Source organism: Hibiscus syriacus, unplaced genomic scaffold, assembly GCF_006381635.1.
Source record: "Hibiscus syriacus cultivar Baekdansim isolate YM2019G1 unplaced genomic scaffold, ASM638163v2 tig00113156_pilon, whole genome shotgun sequence".
NCBI classification, from domain to species: Eukaryota; Viridiplantae; Streptophyta; class Magnoliopsida; order Malvales; family Malvaceae; genus Hibiscus; species Hibiscus syriacus.
Window position 1 is genome coordinate 169,194 of NW_024063446.1, and position 22,293 is coordinate 191,486.

General features: G+C 32.7%; 4 protein-coding genes across 8 annotated transcripts; all 4 read right to left on the reverse strand.

The window, feature by feature from the left end:
- Positions 1-2,870: 2,870 nt before the first annotated feature.
- LOC120185929 (transcription factor PRE6-like) lies at positions 2,871-3,762 on the reverse strand. Its single transcript, XM_039190010.1, has 2 exons — positions 3,643-3,762; positions 2,871-3,026 (listed from the first exon to the last, which is right to left on the reverse strand). Exons 1-2 carry the CDS (start codon positions 3,754-3,756, stop codon positions 2,871-2,873), a joined length of 270 nt encoding a protein of 89 aa, XP_039045941.1. The 5' UTR covers positions 3,757-3,762.
- Positions 3,763-8,970: 5,208 nt separating this feature from the next.
- On the reverse strand, positions 8,971-11,522 carry LOC120185921 (casein kinase II subunit beta-2-like). 4 transcript variants are annotated; one of them, XM_039190001.1, is made up of 5 exons: positions 11,143-11,522; positions 10,201-10,419; positions 9,745-9,839; positions 9,492-9,657; positions 8,971-9,281 (listed from the first exon to the last, which is right to left on the reverse strand). In XM_039190001.1, the coding sequence occupies exons 1-5, from the start codon at positions 11,372-11,374 to the stop codon at positions 9,151-9,153; spliced, it is 843 nt and encodes a 280-aa protein (XP_039045932.1). In that variant the 5' UTR covers positions 11,375-11,522; the 3' UTR covers positions 8,971-9,150. The 4 variants fall into 4 exon arrangements, with proteins under 4 accessions (XP_039045932.1, XP_039045930.1, XP_039045931.1 ...); XM_039189999.1 differs by having other exon boundaries at positions 9,745-9,854; XM_039190000.1 differs by having other exon boundaries at positions 10,201-10,425.
- A 777-nt stretch (positions 11,523-12,299) lies between these two features.
- On the reverse strand, positions 12,300-22,293 carry LOC120185985 (calcineurin B-like protein 1). 2 transcript variants are annotated; one of them, XM_039190047.1, is made up of 10 exons: positions 22,284-22,293; positions 15,401-15,419; positions 14,899-15,076; positions 14,507-14,589; positions 14,042-14,101; positions 13,515-13,623; positions 13,373-13,425; positions 13,132-13,212; positions 12,687-12,799; positions 12,300-12,601 (listed from the first exon to the last, which is right to left on the reverse strand). In XM_039190047.1, the coding sequence occupies exons 3-10, from the start codon at positions 14,975-14,977 to the stop codon at positions 12,538-12,540; spliced, it is 642 nt and encodes a 213-aa protein (XP_039045978.1). In that variant the 5' UTR covers positions 14,978-15,076; positions 15,401-15,419; positions 22,284-22,293; the 3' UTR covers positions 12,300-12,537. The 2 variants fall into 2 exon arrangements, with proteins under 2 accessions (XP_039045978.1, XP_039045977.1); XM_039190046.1 differs by lacking the exon at positions 22,284-22,293 and having other exon boundaries at positions 15,401-15,464.
- On the reverse strand, positions 20,170-22,176 carry LOC120185930 (cationic amino acid transporter 6, chloroplastic-like). The gene is made up of 4 exons (XM_039190011.1): positions 21,789-22,176; positions 21,478-21,700; positions 21,046-21,376; positions 20,170-20,955 (listed from the first exon to the last, which is right to left on the reverse strand). The coding sequence occupies exons 1-4, from the start codon at positions 22,174-22,176 to the stop codon at positions 20,170-20,172; spliced, it is 1,728 nt and encodes a 575-aa protein (XP_039045942.1).

Below are 22,293 nucleotides of genomic sequence, written 5' to 3' on the forward strand. Positions count from 1 at the left end.
TAACAACGAAACATTTTTAAAATGTAAATGGACCTGATTTAAACCAGATAATTTTAATGATGTTAACAAATATATTTTAATTTTTAAATCTGAAAAATAAAGAGACTAAATTCCAAATGTATGAAGAACACGTGGATTTAGAGCATATTTTAACCCAAAAAAATATAAAATATTTTGAGGCAACTGGGAAATGGTAAAACAAACATTATACTCCTAAAAAAAACCCTAATTAAAATAATAATAATAATAATTTGGGGGGATAAATAATGCTTTCATTGAATTTGAGATCCACTATACCATATAAGCTAGTTAATTTTGTTTACAAAATAAAAGGAATCGCTAAATATTATATTTTAAGTGTAACTCTACAAGTAATTGTGTGTAGGGGGTGCAGTTATGACAGTTGAATGAATTATATAAAAAAACTAGAAATAATTATTACAAGCAATAAACTTCAGCAAGGAGTGCATGTGTTGTGCTTTAAAAAAAATGGTTGTCCTTGTCCTCATATGTAATGGGGTAAGGGGAGGTAAGATAGTAGGTTGCCCCTAACACTAGGTTGAGAGCATCTTCCGTAAGAGACCTCCAAATTATGAAATGCCCTCCATGAGACTCGATCACACGACCTCAAGGTTAAGAACCTTGTGCTCTATTTGTTTTTCGAAACATATGCCATCGTAGTATATTCGAATATGAAGATGAGGAATGAACCAAATCATCTCGGTGGTAAAAGAATTATCGTTAGTTTTTGATGTCTTAATTTTGAGTATCAAGAATATTATGAGTGTGAGCATTTAAAAAAATTATAAATTAAAAAAAATAAAATTTATAAAAGTCATTGTGGGGCCGGTAAAAATTATAAAAGTTGGAGAGACAGAATTTAAAAAATATTTTCAAAGGGCTAAAATTGAATTATAAAATATTAAAATTTACAGAAGAATCTTTGATAAAGTAATCATACCCTTGGTAGACACATTATTATGCCGGCATTAGAATAATTTATTCCTGATAAATCTTGATTTGATTAAATTTAACATAATTAAATTTTTATAAAAATCTAATTTTTAGGTTGAATTAGTTTTTTTCTTAAAAGTATGATTCAGATTTAAATAATTTTTTCATAGTCGCTAGTTTTATTAAAAAATATCCAAAATTACAATGAAGATTTATAAACATAATTTAAATTTAAAATATAATTATGACATTTTTCTATTACCATTGAGATAAAAACTAATCACCTAGATCACATAAGGACCAAAGAATGAAAATGTTAAAAACCTAACCAAAAACTCGAATAAAATAAAGATACGAATAAATCTGACTGCATCGGTAAACGAATCAAAAAAGGGGATGAAGCTACTGAAACACCACTGATAAATCGTAAATCAGAGTTAAGCGACGCAATAAAATTATTCACAAACGTAAAATGCGTATCCAAATTCATCTGAGGGTCCAAAGCAGAGAAGATCATCATGATAACAAATAAGTGTCATTTTTATCAGTCGTGGCGAGGTCAAATCTAACTTTGAGAAAAATGATAAACAAAAACAACGGCAAAAAAGATAAACAACGGTAAAAACCGTAAGCTACCAAAAGGAAGAGAAAAATATGTCATAAAGACAGAGAAAAACATGCCACAAAGCATAGCCATAAAGGCAGAGAACATGTCACAAAGACATAATTATTTTTATTAAAAAACTAAAAAAACAAAGAAAAAAGATAACTGACAGACGGCAACTAGCATTAAAACCGGTGTCACCGTCGATTAAACAAAATTAAAGAATAAAAGGGTTAGACTGATCAATAAAAATGACACAAATTAAAGAATAAGAAAAGGGAAAAGAGAGGAGGAGGAAGAAAGCGACTATTTAAATAATTTTTTTATCTTGAGATAATCGATTTTAAATGTATTCAAACTCACGACGTCTTATATATTACAACAATAATAATATCAATTAAATTAAAAAATCAATTTTTAAATTTATGCATGTATTAACAATTTATCTAATTTCTTAATTTTTATAAATCACCAAGATCAACTCATGAAAACTTAAAATAAAGGGACAACTTTTCAATTTTTATAAAATCATGAAATAAAATTCATGATTAAACCAAATATCTCTTACATTCGATGCGCATAAATTAAGAAACAAGTGAAACATGATGGATGGTTTTATCGACTAAGAGCTTAGAGTAAAATATACTAAACCTAAACTATAAGATTTTATATGTTTTAATACTTAAACTTTTAATTTTTTAAAACTATATCTAATATTTAATTTTTGTTTCATTTTAATACCTCATCGTTAAAAATTTAACGATGCATTTTTATGGGTAAATTACATAATTTATCACTCAATTATCTTCTCACTCCTATTTTGGTACTAAAGTTAGAAAAAAAATCAATTTAACTACTTAACTTTCAAATTGCTCCTATTTTAATAACTCTAATTTATTTTATTAATAATTTTTGTGACGTGACATTTTATTATTTAATTAACATATTATTAAAAATTAAAAATAAATTTGAAAGTTAGAGTGATCCAATTAGGAGTAATTTGAAAGTTAAGCAATTAAATTTAAAAAAAATTAAACTTCAGTGACCAAAATAGGAGAGAGAAGATAGTTGAGTGACTACTGATGAAATTCACCCATAAAAAGGTGCCACGTGCAGATCACCTGTTAAATTTTTAACGGGCGAAACAAAAACTAAACGATACGTATGATACTGAAAAAATTTGAAATTTTAGTTATTAAAACAGACCAAAACCGATAGTTTAGGTACTAAACTCATAGTTTACCCTAAAACTTAAGACGCAAATATATAGGAAAAGGGGGGGGTGGGAAGGGGGAAAAAAGACAGCGGGGTTTCAGTGCTGCAGCAAATTTGTAACAATCTCAGCATCAAAAGCACTTAAATCCAAGGAATCCAGACGTTGAGACAGCCTTTCGCTCAGGTCATCAACCTCGTTTCGTAGTCTCCTGATGTAACTGCATACTTCGTTCAACACTTTTGCTGCTGATACCTTATAAAAGAAAGCATGCAGAGCCAAAGGTTCGTTAGCATTGCAAATATTCAAAATCGTCGCTCTCTCAGATAATCACATAAATCCGAAGTTAAGTTTGATCGAACGAGATGAGGATTTTCCAACACAATTTTTCATTGACAGTACTTGCTATGACTGAACAAAGAGAATGAAAACTAAAATTGAACGACTGTGTTTGAACAGTTTAGGGTTCATATATTAACAAATATATGATTATTTGAATTTTATTTTATTTTTTATGATAAAAAAATATGTATATTTCAAATAGTGAAAATAACTATGTAAAAACGCTATATAAGAGTTATTTGTTGTTTTTATTTACTTGATTTCTTTAAAAAAATGTGATATGATAAAACGAAAATCGACAGTTCTAACATTTTATCTCCTAGCATTGTTTTTTACGTCGACAATACCTAATATGGCTTAGAATAAAGAGAGAGAGAAAATCAAACTAAATCGTAGTGTTTAAATGACTTAGAGTTCACAAGTTTAAAAGCTAAACATTGTATAGTTTTTTCGAATTCGATTCAATTGGACTTTAAATTAATTCGAATCGAGTAAAAAGAAAGAAGAGAGAGGAGGATTCGGGGTGTACCCTGCCATGGCGGCCATGATTAAGCTGAGGCAGCAACGCTTGCAGTTTAAAGATGAGAGCATTGAGCTCGTCATCTGTGATTCTGTTGGAGCTTGTTGATCCTTGGCCAGACATGGAACCACAAACCCTTAAAATGACACTCAAATTAGAGGGGCATAAGCACCTCTTATAAATACACTTTATGAGGCACGACACTCTAGTTCACGGAAGGGATGTGCACCGGACCCGAATTTGACGGGTTCCGACCAGATCATGTCGGATTTTTTCCTTCAAAAATTTGGGTTTGAATATGATCGAGTCGAGTTTTTAGAGAATATGTTTGAGTTGGGCTCGGGTTCAAATTTAGGGTGAAATATCCAACCATGAAAATAATATAAATTTAGCTTTAGGAATAATTGTAATAACAACCCCCCTCTCTCTCTATATATATATATATACAATTAGATCCATATTTGTATTGAATAAAAATAATATATTTTTTATTTTAGCTTGAGTTCAGATTTTATCTCAAAAAAATCAGGTTGGGTTCAGATCGAGTGAAGTCACCCCTAAACTCGGATCAAGTTTCGTGTGTAGTGTATATATTTTTATGTCAGGTCTGATTGACATAAAACCCGATCTAACCCTATCCATGCCCATCCCTAGTTGATAGTAAGATGTGATTAGTTCATAAAATATATAACATTATCAGAATATAATAGTTAATAGTTATTTGATCAATCAATTAAATGAGCTCACTGGTTAAAATGAATGTTATTTTTTCTAAGGGTCTTAGATTCAAACAGTTGTGTTTGTTGGTGTATATGTCATCAATGACTAACAATGATTCTTAATAGACACTACCTTATAATAATCTTAAATTATTTAAAACGAACATAATATATTAAATTTAGATGAACAAAATTATCTTTCACCCGTAATATAGTGTTGTTAACAGTGTCAAAATATGAAAAATATCGAAATATAATAATTACAATTAGAATAAATCATTATTAGAATTTATTAAATAGTCTCAGTGATAAAAAAATATTACTATTTCTAAAAATCTTATGTTCGAGCAACTATATTATTTACGAGATATATATACGTTTTCAGTTGGTTAAAAAGTTTTAAACAGATACTATCTTGACCATTGAAAAGATCACTATTAGCATGTAATTGTCTAATTACTTTAAAATTTTATTTAAATTATACACAATTTACATAAAAATAAAACTAGAACTGAAGACTCAAAAGCTTAAGACCACGATCTTTATTGATGATATTACGATGACATTGACAAAATATTGTCATGTCTAATCAGGGTATTAAATTCAAAGAAAGTACAGATGTCTACATTTTACCGAATTTGATGCTTTTGTCTCATTGTCTGTTTGATTGGGGGGAGGCCGCTGCCCTTTTTTTGTTTTGTCTCTATCGATTTTTACCGTAGAATTCATTTACGAGTTGGTCCCCCAAAATCTGCTTTAGATATTCTTGGATCTCAAGTTCTGTTATGTGACTTAAATGGAAAGGGTTGCACTTGCCTTTGCTTAGAGGGACTGACATAAAAAAACTGTCTTATATTAGATGTCATCAAATTATGTTTAAATGATTATTTTAACTTTTTTATCCCACTAAAAGTGTGTTTTTTTTAATTTTAAAAGGCTTAATATATTTAAGTGTCTAAATTATACTCTAAATTAATTTTCGATGTCAAAAGTAATTTTGTTAAAAATATGTGTCTATCGTTATATTTTTTATTTTTATAATAATAAAAATATTATTTTTAAAAATTAAAAAAATAATCAACACCCTGCCTTCCGAGACGTGCACCACCATCACTCCCAAATTTGCCATCATCTCTTTCACCCACGCTGATCATCGTTCGTTAAAAAGCCTGTAGAAGCAGTGTCGTTCTCTATCTCTGATCGTTGTAATCACCCATTTCTTGCGGCGATCTTCGCTTGAATCATGGGGGTTCAGTCGTTGGGTGTTCATGCGATTGGGTGCCGTCGAGATTTCGACCGATTGACAATGGTTGTGGTGGCCAGTGATGAGGAGATTGATATTAGATATATTTTTTTTAGAATTTTGGAGTTATTTGTTATAATTCCAATAAATTTTGAGGGTTTTTATATAGAAAATGATAATTTTAAGTTTTTAAATAATTTTTTAGAAATTTTATATGGTTAACACGTGTCAGATAACTATCAAACTTAGCGTCCGTTACAGTTTAGGTGCTTAAAAGTGTAATTTTAAAAACATTAGACACCTATTATTAACGAAAAAATCTTTATGTACCAAAAGTCAATTTAGAGTATAGTTTAGGTATTAAAAAGTGTATTGAGCCTTTTAAAAGTTGTCTGATTCGAAATGTCTTATTAGAAAAGTCAACAAACAATAACGATTATATTTCATTGTTCGCCCTTATATGCCCCACCTTTTTATACATATCAAAATAAATTTGTCAAATCTATTAATCACTTTTAGGGATAATTTTATCATTTTCATTGGTTAATTTGTGGGATGGAGAGAGTATTAAATTTTTAAAAATTGCAAAACAATTATACATAATAACTTTTAATAAGATTTTTTTCCACCATTATAAATTTGGGGAGGAAGAATGGGTCACGACGATTTGAACTTTATTTTTTTTAATGAAGGGATCAAAGCTGTTTTTTTTTTGGTGTTAAAATGGTTAAAATTATGAATTTAGTTTACAAATATTAAAATTTAAATTATCTAATTTTAAAAAAGATAACTCAATTTTAAACCCATTTCTACATCACAAACTTATTTAATAATTATAAAAATTGCAAAAAGATATTCTTTACACAAATCTTTTTATTTAAATAAACTTAATTATCAACTAATCTTTTATAATAAAATTGAAACCAGTAATTTATAAAACGTATGAAGAGGGCCGAGCAATGTAAACAGTGTATCTGCCTCCATTTGTACAAGAAGCCCATGTGAATGTCAGTGGATCCCTTGGCTTAGCTTCCTATATAGCTGTATAGCTTTGTACCACCCTAATGTATATTGCAAACGTGTCCAAGGCCATTATATTCTACACCCGTTGCACTTTGATTTTCTCCAAGGCTCATTTAATTTTGAATTTATTATTTTCTAGATATTGAAAACATTTTTTTGTGTATTTTTATGATTAAATTTAATGGAATATTAATTAATAAAAATTTATTCATGCTGTGTTTAATCAGAATACATAATATAATTACTTGTACAATAAACAGACTAAAAAAGATGTTATCGGTTATTAAAATCAAAATATTTTTCATATAATTGCATAAAATTTAAATTCATGTATTACCTTATAAAATATAATATATTAAAACAGACCCAGCACCAGTTAATAAAAAGGAAAAAATGAAAAAGTGATTGTTCAATTGGAACAGCCCGCAAAGCCATATTGAATCCAGGTAGCCACAACCTGTTATCTTTCCACCGCAAGGAGAGGGAACTATTCGCTGCTCTGTGAAACCAGCCTCACGCGGTGCGTTCCACTCTAGGGGCTAAGAGACCCTTGCCTTCGCACAAGGCCCGTAGCCCAACTCCTCGCTTGGAGCAGGCAGGCCAGAGAACAGCAACCATGGACTCGACTATTAAGGACTGTACCAATGTCCAATCACCTTAATGCCCCCACTTGGGTCACAAGCAGGCGTTACCCCGATCGGCGAACATATTTAACCTTTATCTCATATTTAAATAGCTCGAGTTTTACATATTTCACTGATGTGGGACTGCTTCTCCTTTTCTTCCACCTCGCTTGTGGTGTTATCCCAAGCGTGAAACCACAGTTATACTCAAAATTGATGATTTCCAAATATCAAATAGAGCAATCTGAATGATAAACACACGAATCATCTACAAGAAAGGAGATCAACTAATCACGAAGGAGAATCTTTTTGTATCATTGATTTTTTGTTCTTTTATGTTTTGACAAAAAGTTCCATAGTTGCAGGCTTTGATCAGATGTATTCACAGGAAACCGGGACACGATTAAATTGATTCAAAAGGGTTCGGCCAATGCTTATAGAAACAAGAATAATTATTGGATCGAACTATAACTACTCGGGTGTAACTGTTGAATACGGATATATGGTCCGATTTCGGTCGAAGAAGCCATTTTTGTCAACCAGTATAGCACTAGCAGGAAGATAAAATTTGCATCATCAACAAACGGAGTTGAACTTCAGAGTGACAACTTGTGAATTTCAGTGCGTGGTGAGACCAAATTCTTGTACAAGACTCTGCATTGTAGCAACAATGGCCAAACTATTAATAGGAGACTACATCACCAGCCGTCTATCCCATTATCACCAAGTCTGGATATCACTGATCTTCTCCTTGGTCAATTGAGCCTTCATTGCAAACACCGAGTCCTTGAGTCGAGTCAGGGTGTCATCGAACAGGATCAAGCAGTCTTTTAGAGTGAGCTGAGAGCGGAGACCGTTGAGGGACATGAACGAAGAAGAGAAGTCCGGGAGAAGGGTTATGGACAGTCGGAGAGAGGCTAAGATAATCATTTAATTTGATTGACTTGTTACAAAATCTCATTAAATTTATCGAGTTTTTGCAATTATTATAGCGTTATACCGACTATTTTATAACAATTTAGTAACTTTAATAACCATTTTATAACAATGAATAATTTAGTGGTCAAATCATCATGTGAGCATAGGAATCCTTATCATGACGGGTGAGATGAGATTAATACCACATACCAACCAAACGAGAGAAAAAATATATCATAGAAGTCCTTATATTATACATCAGTTGCATTTTAATCTTGTTCAATCTATACAGTTCGGTGTTTTGATTCGTTTAATTTTATTATTATATAGTGATAAATTAGAAGACCTTATTAAATTGGTACTCAAGTGACACTGTTATGCTTTACCTTTTGCACATTTAGGTTTCGAGCCTTAGTTTAAGCTATGTATGATATTAACGTACTTTATGTTTATTCGAATTAATTCAATCTAAATTATATCTTAACTTAAAATCTACTCGTACAAATAAGCACAAAAGATAAGCTCATTACAACACATTGATTTGGGGGCTGTTGAAAACATACCCGAGAATAAGAGAACAAAGATAATCAAAACGAAATGTCAATGCAAGGGGCAAATTTATTGAAAAAAGAAACATTCTGAGAAAAAATTTTACGAGACAATTGATCCACTAGTGAATTCTTTCTTATAGGTGATACCGGATATGACATTCCGGGAGTTCGAGGCACTACGCAGTGCAAACACTGATAAAATTCTGACGAAGAAGGCACGGCTGATAAAATTGAAGATCAATACTTTCTGGTCGCAGAAATGCTTTTATGGTAATTCATTTAGAACATATGAAAAGGACATGAAATATGGTTATCTGAAACGACTACCGAACTATACCTGATTTTTCGATAGCAGTATTTCCAAAAATAGAAGCCGAGGAATACCAAATACAAACTCGTCGAGAAACCATTTGCCCGATAGGGAAGCTCTAATCCCAGTATTATGGGTTGTGGAGCTTGAACCCAAATACTCTTGGGACATAGCTTTGAGTCGCCTTTTGTGGCTTCAGATGCGAATACGTCATCAGGAACAGGTGAGGAAATGTGGTCCCGAAATAGGCTCCATCGATGTCTAGATAGAAATAATTAAGGCGACTCATTACATACTCAAATCAGAACACGCCATGGCAGAATTGTCGGAAATATAAACATTGATTGTATATATAGACATTGATCATGTGACTATCATAAATGCACGGAAGTGGTAGTAAGGAAAACCTATTCATAACATTCATGCATGAATGTATCAAGTAGCAATTAATTTCAGTGACCAAAAGGATACTGCCTTGATACTTGGACCGTGGGTAGTAAATATCTTCGCATCTAGGGCAGTACACTTTTACGGTGCTTGACCGAGGGAAATCTGATTGACCAACCGGTAGACATGGCTGTCCACAGCAGTAAACTCTTGGGCATCTTCCAAAATCATAGTTCTTGTACTTGTCTAGCTGTAAAAGTTTGGATTGTTATAAAGTTTTATATATCAATATGTAAAAATGAAACTATAATGTCGAATACCATGGCGGGCTTCTCACCATAGCAGCCATTCCTTTGCTTGTCAATATGAATCGTGCATGAATCAGACCATAAAGCATTTCAGCGGCGGATTCAACTAATTCATTTTGCTCCTCTGTAAGCATATCTCCTATCCATGTCAGCCCAACACAAATTACGCATCGCAAGAAACATTAAACAAACACTTGCCTTGTTGTTAGATGACACAAATACTGTCCCACTTAAATTAAAATGCCATCAAGAACATTAAATGCAGAAAAATTGGAAATCTTGCCATCTTTGATATTTAAAAGCAGTCAAATTAGAATGAAACCAATCATGAAACCAGATGCTTTAAAGAACATAAATGAGACAAGTGTTAACACTCTCAAAAAACTAATGACAGGATGGACCTCAAACTTCAACAAATCAAGAGCAATCAGACTTTCACACACCGTAAACAACTTGACAAGAGAAGAAACATACTGTATACTTACCATGTGAAGATTCGATATCCAAAATCAAATCAAGAGCATGTTCATAATAAGGAACTTGGCTGCTTAGCCCACAAAGGTTAAAATCATCTTGTATATAGTCATTGTCAACTTCACAAAAGAATTCATTTCCTCGTAGATTGCAAAACCAGGAGATCCAAGATGTGTCATCCCCATCGGAACCGCTAACATCTGACTCCTCTGTTTCGGTTTCAGATTCATCTGCAACTAATGTGATCAAAATTTGCATTAGCATATGTCAATAACAAGCGACATAGGAAAGAAATGTCACCAAAAAAACCAAAGGTAACAACCCTCACTTTGAAAACATGGTTCACAAAGAATAAGAAAAACAGAAAAGAAGAATCTACCGAATAGACAATAGTTACACACTAAAAGTACAATATTAAAAACTAAAAATATGGAGGTTTATTGTATATAAGCACTTCGTTTGATTTTGAAAATCGATGCCCCCTCCAAAAGGGCTAAAAAGAAAAGCTAAAACCAACTTAGTTTCGATGCCGGCACTCGCTTAGGGCTATAAACACCGATGTTGCAGAAATCTTATTCATACAAATACAGGGTTTGGCCAATATCTATATAATCTCAACAAAGCAAACATTGTGACATAAATTAAGAATGTTAGCCTTCTCTTATTTTCTCACTCTCTCAAAAATATAGGCATAAAAAAAATCACAAATTAGTCTACAACAGCTTCAATCACGTACATTTCAAAACCTTTGCGTAAGTCTAATTTCATTAGAATAAAAAAAGGAAAAAATGAAGAAAACATACAATTTTAATCATAAAATTAAATAAAGGTTACAGAAATATATATTCCTCGTATGTTCGCATATGGAAACAAGAAGAAAAATCTATTTCTTTTCTTAAAAAAAAGGTTATAACTTAATTACTGAAAGAGGGAGCTGTGATTAAAAAGTATACCATTTGAGACGTTAGCTTTGGGTAGAGAACCGGAACGAGAGTCGCGATGATGATCAGGTGGATGTTTCCCCATGAGAAGGGAGTGTGCGGACTTATCCTTGCCGTTGGTCGTCCTCGAAGTGGACGACGACGATCGTTTCAGCTGCTTATCAAGCGCCTCGTTGATCCGTTTCCGATCCACAGACGCCATCTCTCCCTTGGACCCAACGGCAGCTCTCTCTCCTCTGTACATCTTATTAGCTCTTCTCTTCCTTCTTATTTGCCGGTGATATTAATCGCTACCGTTATCGCAAATTTATTGCGTGAAATGACGCAAATGTCCCTTATGTCCTCCAAAATCTAGGGTTTCTCTCGTTCTTTTTTTTTTGTCACAATAATAAATTTTAGGTTAAACTACATGAGTTATAACTTTTATTTTCGGTATATCTTATTTTAGCTATGGATTTTGAAAACACGTGTTTCAGTCATTTTTGTTTTCTATAGGTAAAAATGGTTAATTATTAATTTAATCTTGAAATTTAGAAAGAAATATTAATTGAAATAGAAAGAAGTATTAATTGAACTTATGACCTTTAAATAAAATATTGATCTGACACTTAAATCCGACCAGTCATCTATCGTTGAAATGAACACCAAATACATATCAAGGAAGACAAAAAATAGTGAAGAAATTTTGAGGTCCAACGATCTCCAATAAGAGCAACTGACTATGACCGACAATAGCAGTGAACAAAAGCCGACAACAAGGAACTTTGGCCAAATCAATGGTCAAATTAATATTTATTTAAAATTCAAGTGTCCAATTAGTTTTGTATTAAAGTTTAATGGTAACATTAATATTTTATCTAAAATTAAAAATCAAATAAAAAATTAATCATTTTTAGTAGCATATCACATCATCAAACTAACTAAAAGTAACAATAAGGGATCACTCATGGAATTTACCATAAATTTTAATATCCCTCTTTCATAAAGAATGGAGCTATGAGCTCTAAAGCCAACTTATTTTTGTTTTAGTACTATTATTATAAAATGAAAGAATTTTAATTTTATTACCAAATTATTTTTTCTAACCATGTGATACCTAATGTCTTCAAGCCAATTATTTGAGCAACCTACCCAAATTAACACAAATTAAAATCTAAACATATATTACCTCACTACAAATCAATTGATTAAATAATTAAACTTGAAAAATATGAATTACAATAATGCCCTATACAATCCACTAACAACGCTAAGCACATTTAGCTAGCTATCTTTATGAAAGCTTTGATAGCTTTAGCCTTCATAGCAGCATCTAAACCTATTTTCTTCACACAAATCATGTAAAAAATGCATCCCAACCCAATGCATGCAAGACCCATGCTAAAAGTCCATCACATACTACAACAATCATGTTGCAACCTCATCAACTTCGGAATGGAAAATAAAGCTTGGAAATGTCGTCGTTATATCCCTGCATGAATCATAATATACGATCGGTGAGTTCCCCAGAGAGTTATGGTTTCTACGTAAGCCGATTGATTTTTGGTAAAACAAACCTCAGGTATGGAAGGGTCATGATTTTCAACAGTGACGGGTTGCGGGAGACGAAGTTTTTCCATTCAGATATATCGATCTTTCCATCCTGGTTCATGTCAGCATCCAAGAATGTCTGCTCACAAATTGTCACGTATCAGTAAATGGTAGCAAATTAAGTAAAACCAACGGAAGACAATATATATATTGTTGCACATTACATGCATTGTTGGATATAACTTAAATACAATGCCAACTAATGAGTGGTGTGGAATCTTTCCTCTATTCTGACTGTAAACCGGATACCTCAAACGGGCGATCACATGAAATCTTCTTATAGATATTCATTTCAAGATAGTCTACGGCTCGGTAGCTATTGACTCAAAAAGATATCCGGGCATGGACAGCAGATTTTCATCAGTATAATGAAAGCGTACTTTATGCAACCATACCACAACAAGCTCTCACCTTATCAAGAATTGCCTCGATGGTTTCATCAGCCAACTTCATTTCAGATTCACATAATAGTGCGATCAGCATCTGTTTGACCTGCCAAAATCACAGAAGATAAAGTTGCCTGCAAGAGGTTTGGGTAAAAATGTAATAGAATCATAATATGAATATGGGTCATGTGCATCAATTTATAATCTTTAAAACTAATTCTATTCTGCATGGTATATAAATAACAAACAGGTAAGTGTCAACATACCTCATTACGCTCGATAAAACCTGTTCCATCCATGTCATAAAGTCTAAATGCAACTGCAATGTAAAACAATCAACTTAGAAAATAAGATGGAAGGATGACACAATTTAGGCATTCAAGATCATTATATCAACTGTTTACGTACAATCAATTTTGTCCTCTTCTGAGACATTTGGATGGAAGACATTGAGTGCTCGAACGAAGTCGCCAAAATCAATGACCCCCTTCTTCTTTGCGTCAAATAAATCGAAGATCTGCATGTAGTAGAAGGTTGCATAAATAAACCAATTCAAATCTTTAAATTCTCTAAAATACCCAATTCATAATTTCCATATTGGTATTAAATACATGTTTATAGAACGAAACTGAAACAGGGTACAATACTCTACTCCAACTTGGACAAGAAATCCTGCACCTAGACTCTAGAGAGATATTTATCCCCTCAAACCAAATTTTTTATCTGTACTAAATTTTAAGCATCTGTACAAGATAAATGTGATAAACATGCCCACAAAAATAAAGCCTCAACCCTGTAAATAATCATGCAACCTAGTCACTCATTGCTAGCACCAGACATGCCATCCAACATGATTTAGACAAAGCAAAATGAAATTCGAAACTTGAAGTAATATTGAACTTCGCACAACAATAAATAGGAACAAAATATATTACCCGATTTGCGAAAATGTTTTCCTTCTTCCTATTCTTAAATAGAGCTAATTGAAATTCTTCCTGCTTGTATAACAGAAGAGTTAGATGGCCACCAAACTTCGAATGTAAATTTTCAAAATTGACTGAAAAGGGAAGAATGAGAAAAATCCTCTAATGCTAAGGAAGCGGGATTCGGGAATGGATTTTGTTACTCAAACTAGGGTGTGATTTGTGTGTGTCATACATGAGATATGTGTACGTTCAGTTCTTTCCAATATTTTTCAAGTATTTAGAGAGTCTATCCCTATATACCCAAGTCCAAAAATGTGTCAGATATGGATTTTCAATGTGGATACTTCTAGATAAAAAAAAAAGGAATTGTAACACAAGGAAGGAAGACAAAAAAAAAGCAACTTCGCATCATTGACCCGCACATGATATCAGATGTGGTAATCCTAATCTCAAACCACACTGACACTACCATACCTTGTTGATCAGCCCATCATCGATCACCGAACTGCTAATGCTCTTGAATAACTCAAAAAGTGCTTCAACTTCACTAACACTAACTGCAGAAGAAAACCAATCAAGTTGAAAATTTGGAGCAAAGAAACAAGCAAAGCATAGCAAACTATATAATCTATCTCAAGCTAACTGAAATTTACCAATTCCCAGATAATCATAAAAACAACAAGCCAAGAATAATTTGAAGCAAAGTCATGTTTCTTGACTGATAGTAGAAAACCCCAAAACAAATAGCAACAGTTAAGCCACAAACAAGAAAATGCTCGGGAAACATTGGCATTTCGCCTCGTAAAAGCAACCAGACAATAGGGAAAATGAAATGAACAAAAAATTTAAGTAATTTGTAAACTTACATGCAGTTTGTGAAGCGAGAATAGTCGGGTCTTCGTGTCCGGGGTATTGTCTTGTTACTTTAGATTGAAAGCAGCCCATTTACTGGAAGGAAAAAAAGAAAAAGAAAACTAGAAACAAGATTTCTAGACTAGAGCGCCAAGGCTTTACTATGTTCTCTCAGCAAAACCATTTTAAACCCTGCATGTTCATCAACAACATTAAGACTAAATTAGCTTAGAAACCAAGATAAAAAGGGCAACAAATGTGCTAACTATATCACACATATCTCAGACTAATAATTATCGAAATATTCGGTACAATACAAATTTAAATAACGTGATTACAATCGAATCATAGATCGTTCATCAATGCGATATAATTAAACTCTCCGAATAGAAAATTAATTTATGTTTTCCCTTTTTTACAAAATTTCTCCACCAAACAAGCAACATTAACAATCATTTATTATATATATGGGAGGAAAAACGAAATTTTCAAATAACAAAGAAATCAGAAACTTACAGATCGAAAAAATCAAAATCTTCAGAGCCTGAGCTTCGAAATCTCAACTCTCTCCAAAAGAACGAAACAATTTGCAACTTGTAAGAGACTGTGAAAAGCTCAGAGGGGATTATATAATAACAAAAAGATGACTGATTAATCTGACGGTTGAGATTGGTTTGATTTGATCAGAAGATGGAAAATCCCATTTTTACGCTGCTCTCTTCTTTTTTAACACACCATTAATTTGCAGTTTTGTTGTTTTCGTTTGTCCAAAAAGTGAAAATAGTGAAGCGTCGGAAGAAAAATTTTATTTAATTTTGGGTAAACTCCATCTACAGTCAATAATATATTGTTTTTCTTTTATTTTAGTCACTGAATTAAGTTTTGGGTAAATTATATAGTTTAAGTCTATTTTAGTACCTAAACTTTATTTTTTTTAAATTATAACTAAAATTTAGTTTTTTATTCCATTTTATTACCTCCTTTAAAAACTTTGAGTTTTGAAAAAATTTAAATTTAGATACTAAATACTAAAACTGATAATTTAAGTATTAAATGCGTTAACTTTTTAATGACGGAATACTAAAATTAAATAAAAACTAAATATTAAATATGATTTTAAAAAATTTAAAAATTTAAAAACTTAAATAGATACCCTAATTTTTTGGTCAACAAATAGGACTCGGACGCGGTATCTGCACGTGGTTTTGACGCGAGTGGTTGAATTCTTTTTACTTTTATAATGCTTCGAGAAGGAATTTGGAATATTCTCTCCTCCGTGTCAATTAGATTAGTCGTTAATTTCTACTTTAATTTCTCTTTTTTTACTATACGACAAAATCCATTTCAATCGTTTTATTACGAAAATGTTGATTTTCGTAACAATAATATATATATATATATATGGTAGGATCCGTTAATATTATATAAAATTAATAGATTTTAAATAGATTTAAACCATTAGATTTAAATAAATAATAATTAAAATTTAATTAAAATTTATTACTCATAAATAAATATCTTTTAACTTACAGTAAAATAATATATTTTTACCCCAATTTTAAAAATCCTAAATCATAAATCCTAAAACCTTAAATCTCAACTTCAAATATCAAACCTCAAACACAAATTCTAAATCTACACTTTAAATCATACCCTCTAAATCATAAACTATAAACCCTAATTTTTAAATTCTAATTCTTAAACCCTAACCTAATAAAAAAGAATATTATTTTTACAGTGACTTAAAAAATATTTATTTATAGATTATAAATTTTAATTAAATCTAAGTCATTTCATAATGTAAGAATATATATATATATATATAAAGAGTGATGTGGATTTACCCCTGTGGCCTTAAATTCAAGTTATTTTTTTCTTCTAAATTTGAATAGAATCAAATTTAAATAAAAGAGATATACTTATCAAATTTAAATGATAAAAAGATACAAGAGGTTCTTGTACCTTTTGAAAAATGCAATGTGGTTTTCTTCTTTCAATGTATCCTTTCAACTTAGAAAACAAATTCAGTGTGGCTCTCTAACCAATATTTTTTGTCGTTTGACCGTTACGATACTAATATGGCATTTCACGGTCAATATCGTGAACTATCACGTCAGTACTGTAACGGTCAACGAAAAAAACTTTGGTCAGAGTGTTACATTGAGTTTATTTTCTGAGTTAGAGGACAACATTAAAAGAAAAAAAATAATACGACGATCACACCATTTTTTAAAAATACAAAGATCTCTTATACCCGTTTACCAATTTAAAAATTCAATATCTCTCGTGTATTTATTTTCGTCGTTCATGAAATCACCTTCACAAAAAGATCAACAAAGCATATGTTTGTTACAAATCTCAATCACTAAACTAATCGTTTTTTCCCCTCTGAAAAATACAAATTTTTGGCGCACATTTAATGAATATTGCAATTTTAATTTGTTAGTGCATGTTTGGGAACATGGTTCTAGTTATCTCCCTGGACTTGAAACAAATAATCACGTGGAGGTGTTCGGTTTTGGCAGGTACGATTCTCTAACCTCACATGTTATCTTGATTCTTAAGCAATATACTATGATGAAAGAAGCCGACAATGGTAGTTACCATATTCAATTTACATTATTGTTGTTTAATTAGTACTAATCTTGTAATTAAAACAAATTTCTTTCACAAAACCGAAGAAGGATGTATGGCGTTAAAAATCCGGAATGGATTGACTGAAAAATGGGGACGAGAACTCTGCTTTCTTTCACAAAGCAAAAGAAGACTGGTTCTTAGGCCAAATTTGGGGGAGGATTATTAAGTTGATCCGAACAAGCTAGAGGTCGTGTGTGGGGGGGGGGGTCAGGTTCTTTGAGTCTCGATTCGTTGTTTGTATTGCTCGTGTTTGATTGTTTGTATTGCTCGAGTTTTCCTTCTTCCAGTTCTGTAATTTTGTTTGAGGTGTCAGCTGAAAAGCTATCCTCCAGTCCCGTTGAATTAACTCCAATATATGTGGAAGCACCGATGAACCGCCCCGCGAGGTTCCTTCATTGTTCAGCACAGAAATTGCATCACTGCAACCCGATTCAACTACGACTGCCTTCAACTGCAAATCCCCCAAAGTTCTGCATCCAGCGCTAGGCAAGACCCTATAGCCTTTTGAATAACCGCAAATCCATCCCCCTTCATCATCTCGAATAAAAATAATATTATTTATCACATACCGGTTTTCCTTTTCTTAGACGTAACTTATCTCGTGACAGTCTCATCATGAGTTATCGTCACTGCTATTCATTATGCCTAATCTATCCACTAAAGCTCTCGGCGTGAACTCTAACATTCAAAGGACCACTTTAATTCTACTTATTACATTACCCCTGTTCTCCTACTTATATATATTAGTGATAGGTTGTACGATAAAACCACTTTCAAGCTCAATTATCTTATTTTTCTTCTCCATAAAAATTAATTAACCCTTATTTCCGTATGTAATGAGAATAAAAGGAGGTAAGATAGTAGACTGTCTCCAACACCAGATTGAGAGCAACTTTCATAGGAGACCTCCGAATTATGAAATACCCTCCGTAAAACTCGATCTCACGATCCCAAATTAATATTATTATTTTGTCTTGCACTTGATAATATTATTTATTTGTAAAGTGTCGATTACTGCCCATATCTTAAAAGAAAATCGTTTTCCATAATATTTTTTTTCAACCCTTTGAAAGTGATTTTTGCAAATACTTTTATTTATAATTTTATAGCCCCTTGAATGCATCTTTCCTCCGTTCATGAGCTAATAGGCTCAATTCCAACTCATTGTCATTATCACGTTCTACGAGGCCCAACCATTCTGCCGACATATTATTAGGAAAAAAATCTTAAATATAATATATAAATAATAAAATAAACATAAAAGTATTAAAATAATAATAATTATCCCAAATGTTCTACAAAATGCAAGGATGGACCACCAAAAAGACCAAGATTGACTTTTTTTTCTCTTGAAAATGATGTTAATTTACATCACATCGCACTCAAATGGTGCAAATTATTTATGATGTTATTTTGGAAAAAAATTAAAATTTAACTATAAGATATATTTCTTATTTTTATTATAGAACTGTTATTTTTTTTAATTCCATGACCTAAGTCTCTCTTATTATTGCCAACAACATAGTTTTTCAATGCTCCATTCGTTTAATCTTTTCATAGAAAAACCTAACTAGCTCGGGTAAAGTGTTGTATTTATGTTTTAATATAAATGTGAGTGAATATGAATATTATAATGATTTGAATATTTTATACTATATATATGTAAATGATAACTCGTGATTATGATGTGACGACCATGAAATGAAGGCCATTGGAACGTGGAAGTGTGAATATTTTACCTTAACATCTCTTGGTTGGGTGGGTAGATAATTTGTCTATAATCGTTATGTCATTTCATTTTTTCCCCAAGCTTTTTGGTTATATTCTTCAAGGTAATCATACCTTCATAATACAAATATTAAATGATACACGGGTTGACCTTATTTTTCTTTTTCTTTTTTCCTTAACGACAGTCGTCAATTTTTTTTTATCTTTAAAATCAATGACGATATTGATGATCGTCGATTATCGATATTTATTATTATTTTATTTGTTTTGTTATAGTGTATTTATTTCTTATTTTTTAGTCTTAATATTTATATTTTTATGACACGTCTCTTTATATCTTTGTAGTATATTTTTCTCTGTTTTTAAGGCACGTTTTTTATCGTTTGACCATTATTTTTGTTTATCTTTTTTTTAAGATTGAATTTGACATCGCCACTAATGATCAAAATGAAGCTTTATTTTTTATCATACTGATTTCTTCTTTTTGGATCATCGAATTGGATTTGGATACTTGATTTGCTTTGGATAGTATTTTTCACGTTACTCAGTTATGGTTTGCGATTTATCGATAGTCTTTTAATAGCTTCATATCCTTTTGTGGTTTATTTGTCGATGCGGTCAGATTTATTCGTGTCAACCTTTTATCCGAGTTTATTTGATTATGTTTTTTAACATTTTTCTTGTACAATCATTGTGATATTAAGTGACTAGTTTTCTCATGTCTAGGAAAAATACATTTATTATGTGTTTAGTTTACGATTATGGTTGTAAATTTTTATTGTAATTTAGATATTTTTTTATTTTTTATAAAATTAGGGTTTTTAATAAAAATATATAAATAATACACATTTGAATAATTATATTCGAATATAATATTTACAACCGATGAATCTTAAACATCGAATGTCTGAATTTTCGGGTTAAACGTCGAATTTTGTTGGTTGGATATCTAGGTTTGGAGCTTGATTAACGGCCGTGATTTCCACTTCCATCTCTTCAGCTTCAAATGTTGAATGAACTCCATATAGCACATAGAACACAGTTATCAAACATGTCCATATTGCAAACCTTTCGAACGACAGCACTTGTAGTGTTGTCATGAGAAAGACATTAAGGAAAATGGAAATGGCGGCCGGCCACGGCATCAACGGCACCGACCACTCACTAGGCCGACCTGCGGAGTTAGGGACGACCGTGTACTGAAACAAGGCCGTAACGAAGATCATGATACCACCGAATACCGGCAAACCCCACCATTTCCGTTTCGTTTTCCACGAAACCGAGAAGCCGACGGCGGTCGACGTTAGGAGGAAAAGGAAGGATAACGTACGAAGCGGTCGGCTTTTGCCTACGATCACATATTTCTGGTAAATGAGAGCGTTGGCCACCAGGTAGAACACCAACAATGTGCCGATGGAGATGATTTCGATCACGATTTCCATGTCGGTGAAGAGGGATATCAATGCCGTGCAAAGCCCCAGAAAGATGGTGGCATTCAATGGTGTGCCCGTTGAAGGATGAACTTTTGATAGCCATGATGGAACTAGCCTGGCCCTTCCTATAACACAAAGGTACCTGGCTTGGCCTAACATGGCGACCAAGAGCGACGCTAGAATCCCCAAGCTTGCTCCGGCACCGACAACGTTCCCCGCCCATTTCCATCCGATTCTCTCGAATGCCATTGAATATGATGCAGTTTCGGCTATCTACACATGATCATATATCAAAACAATGCTATATAATTATATATACATATACATATACATATACATATATATGTATGTAGTGCATGTTACCTGTTGGTAAGGAACCATCATACATAAAGCCAGGGCCATGAGGCAGTAAATTCCGGTGACAATGAGGACCGAACCGACGATCCCAACCGGAAGGCTTACAAGAGGGTTTTCGATCTCTTCGGCAAAGGTAGACACCGTGTCGTAGCCTATGTAACTGAAGTAAACTACGGCTGCACCATCAAGCATACCTCTAATACCATTCGGAGCTAACCCTTTTGGCTTCACCAAGTTATCAACTTTCCCATAGCAGAAACCCGAGATTATGATGAATCCGAAGAAAACCACATGAAATATCGTCATAACAAGGTTCAAGATAGAGCTTTCTTTTGTACTGCAAATCCCAGAAAAGAAAGGAACAAATCCATCACATTCAAAAACCCAGAATTTTGAGGTACAGAACGAAAAAGATAGTTAAGTGGAGATCAGATTAACCTATGGCATAGGCAAAGAGTTAGAAGAAGAACAACAGCAACAGCAGTGAAATCCAGCTTGTTGTAGCCTTCTGGCAGCCCATGAACTTCAATTCTCCATGAATTTGGATCAGTTACTCCAAAGGCTGAGCATAAATACTCAGTAAAGCTTCTTGCTACGGCGGCATTTGATAATACATACTCCAGTAGAATGTTTGCACCAGCAAAATAGCCCAAAAATTCTCCTACAAAGAATGGGAATTAGAGAAAGTTGATGTCTTGATGAGATATATATATATAGTTATAGTTATAGTTATATACATACAAACATACCAAAAGTCACTCTCAGATAACTGAAGGCGCCGCCGGCAACGGGAATCTGGACTGAAAATTCAGTGTAACACAAAGAAGATAAAAGTGCAGATATTCCGGCAATTATATACGAAATGAAAACAGAAGGACCGGAGGTATAGCGGGCGACATGGCCGGTGGTGACGAAAACTCCGACGCCGAGCATTCCACCTAGACCGAGAGCTACTAAATCATACCACTTGAGTTTCCTCTTCATATCGGCACCGGACCTTTGCCTCACTTGGTTAAGCTCTTGGTCTGGGGTCCATGTTGCTAGCATTCTCTTTCTGAGCCTACGAGGGGTTTGTGTGAGAGATTTGAGATAGTTGAAGAAAGGTTTTTTTTTATGTGTGGATTGATTCATTTCCATGTTTTTCTCAAGGAAGTGGGTTTTTTTTTGTGTGGCTTGGGGTACATGACAAGCTCGAGGTGAGGGTTTAAATATGCATGTAGGGATTAACATGTTACAATTTAAACTTTAAAGGGA